Below are 3,096 nucleotides of genomic sequence, written 5' to 3' on the forward strand. Positions count from 1 at the left end.
ACACACACACACACACACACACACTCAGTGGAAGTCCCCTTGGGACGAGGGACTGCCCCTCACACACAGGCATCAGGGCTCACTAGCATCTTCAGTCCCTCCCTCCACTCGTTCAGTTCATGTGAGAGGAATCCCCCTGGAGATCAAGTTCTGTCCACTCCTCCATTTTGAGGGTCATTCCAAATAAGGGGGGACGTTTGTCATGTCATGTCATTTTGCTCCCTCCATTGGAGTGTTCCAAGAAGTAGAATTCCCCCGCTCTCGAATTCCCCACCAATCCGCTTCCTCCTCTTCAAAAAATCATCACTTTCAGAGTAATCAAAAGGAAGGGTGGAAGAAGTCAAATACAAATAAGAGAGTTAAGAGGTAAGTCTTAGATAGCTTCCTTTCCTTGCGTCCTTCATGACGACATAACATACAGTACTGTTATGGAGTCGACACCGGGGTTAAAGGTCAGGTGTGAAGGGGGAGAGGTGAGATAGCGGTCCGTTAAACACTATTGAGCAGAAGGGCGGCGGCGGGAACAGGCGTGGACATAGAGAGGTCAGGGGTCACAGTGCTAAGGTCCATGTCAGGCTCATTCCCAGAGACCTGTATGTGTGGTTGGGTCAGGGTCAGCTGTGTCAGACCAGCCTCTAGCTTCTCCTCTGCTCCCTCTGCTCTGTCACCTACAACACACACACACACACACACACACACACACACACACACACACGTTATCAATGATCACGTTTCTTTCCAAACTGACTATAGAAATCGAACAAAATAACAAGCTAAAGATAGATATACTGTAGATATTTCTAGAGGTACAAATAGCCCCCCCCCCCCACATACACACACACACACACACTGACACACACCTCTCTCCTGGTCGCAGTCTGGGGAGGACGCTCCACTGCACTGGCTGCGAGGGCCGAGGAGAGGAGAGGCATGCCCGGAACCACACAACGAATCTGGGTCATGTGAGCCACAGGAGCCGGGAAGCTCCAGGATCCCAGGACAGGAGGAGGAGAGGAGGGAGGGAGAGGGGGACAGGTAATGGCAGGGGGTGGAGAATGAGGAGGAGGGGAAGGGGCAGGGCAGATCGAGAAGGGTGGAGGGGTAAGGGAGAGAGGAGGAGTAAGGATGGGAGGAAGAGGAGGAGGAGGAGGAGGAGGAGGGTATGTCTAGGGGAGAGGAGGTGGCGTGTGTGTCGGCCTCTTCTTCCTCTGACCCTGCACTGTGGCTGCCCTCTTCATTAAGCGTAACGGACACCACTGAAAAGACACACACACACACACACATACACAAACATTAAAACACACACACACACAACATTGTGGGGATGGACTTGGTTTGGAGTGACCTGTAGTTGATTTTGGCATGCTATCCTAATCCAACCACTCACTGGATAGGCCATCGGACTCCATCTTAAAGTTAGCGATGTCATCGTTGCCCCCTTCTCCCTCCGCTCCCACACCCCTCCCCCTAGCTCCCATGGAGAGGGAGCGTCGCCGGGCGTGGATCTCCTCGGAGATGGTTTCTAGGTTACACAGCGCCGCACGGTACTCTCCCTTAGCGATGGTCAGTTTGCTCTGACGTTCGTCCACGCGGCGCTTCAGTTGCTGAAAGAGAGGAGAGAGAGAAAGGATGTAAAAACTCTCACAAACACGCACGCACACATACACATACACACACACACACACACACACATTATAGGTATATTATCCACCAAAGACCCATAATATACTGTATATCTCTACAAAAGGCTGATACACACAGTTCATAGTCTATGAATATAGTCCATACCTCAAGCTGCAGATAATATTTTGCCTTCAGTTCAAAATATGGCCTGTAGGGGGAGAAATGAAAAAGAGAGGGAGAGAGAGAGGGAGGGGGGGAAGTAGAGAGAGATTTGAGTACAGTTCTGGCAGGGCACTGTACTAATCGTCATGGCAACCCTGAACCGCTGGAAAAATAACACTCCACCTCGATGAGCTGTCACATTCCACAGGCCCTCGAAGGGAAACACACACATACACACACACACATACATTAGGATTTACTCGGCTAACATCTGGAGCATATCACCACACACACACACACATACACACACACTCACACGCATACACTCACACACGTACACACACACACACACACACACACACACACACACACACACACACACACACACACACACACCAGCAGCAGCAGTAAAAGGCTGAGAAAAGGGGAATGCCTGTATTAATCCTGTCCTCCCTCTACTGATTCTGTCCCTCTCTTTTAACAATCAGTCCCACAACCAACAAACAACACATGACACACACACAGACAAGCACACACACGCAAACACACACACACACACACACACACACACACACACACACACACAGACACACACACAGACACAAACAAAAATATGCACGTGCGCACACACACACACACACACACACGCACACACTCACCTGGACTTGTTGATGGTGCGTTTCAGTTTCTTCTCCAGTTGTCTCATGTGACTGATGCAAGTGTTATAATTGGCTGCCGTCTGCCGATGCTCCGCTTCGCACCGCGTCCTCGTCTGCTCCGCCTCCATAACCTGCAGTGGCCAATCAGGAGTCAGTCTCGAGTCTGAGAAGTCACTGACTAGAACAGTCTAGTTTAACTGTGGACCAGTTCTGGTGTCAAAACCAGGTCTGACAAATTTCAGTTCTGACTATTGACGATGGTGATGTTACTATCAGAGGGGACAAGCTCCCTATGTACCATTTTGGTGTTCATCCCTAGAACCCCTGCTGTTTTACACACACCTGCCGCAGAACCCCCCTGTCCTGCCCTGCCCCACCTTGCCCCATCCCACCCTGCTCCCCCACCTGCCCAGCCCTGCCTTCCTCTGCCTGCCCCACCCTGTCTGTCTGCCCTGTGCCGCCCCACCCCCCCCCTGCCCCGCCCAGGCCCTCATGTGGGAGTTGTGTGCCTACCCTCTTGGTGGCGTGGTTGAGCATCTCCTGCCAGGCAGAGTCAAACTGCCTGCTGTCCTCCTCCAACAGCCTCTCCTCGGCCAGGGCGATGGTCTCCTTGGCTGCTCTGAGGATCTCCACAGCTCTCTGGAACTCCTGA

General features: G+C 52.0%; 1 protein-coding gene across 1 annotated transcript in view; it reads right to left on the reverse strand.

Moving 5' to 3' along the window:
* Nucleotides 1-489: 489 nt before the first annotated feature.
* The window catches only part of LOC308158163 (SH3 domain-binding protein 5-like), a gene marked incomplete at both ends in the record, with an annotated part of 13,149 nt that continues 10,542 nt past the window's right edge, over nt 490-3,096 (reverse strand). Inside the window, 6 exons of the mRNA XM_080531762.1 lie at nt 490-668; nt 861-1,256; nt 1,388-1,604; nt 1,789-1,831; nt 2,445-2,575; nt 2,958-3,096. The exon at nt 2,958-3,096 is cut by the window's right edge and continues 26 nt beyond it. Coding sequence (XP_080387888.1) covers nt 490-668; nt 861-1,256; nt 1,388-1,604; nt 1,789-1,831; nt 2,445-2,575; nt 2,958-3,096 — 1,105 coding nt within the window. The remainder of the gene's footprint in view (nt 669-860; nt 1,257-1,387; nt 1,605-1,788; nt 1,832-2,444; nt 2,576-2,957) is intronic.

The sequence above is a fragment of the Nansenia antarctica genome (assembly GCF_963989245.1).
Source record: "Nansenia antarctica genome assembly, chromosome: 5".
Classification (NCBI taxonomy): domain Eukaryota; kingdom Metazoa; phylum Chordata; class Actinopteri; order Argentiniformes; family Microstomatidae; genus Nansenia; species Nansenia antarctica.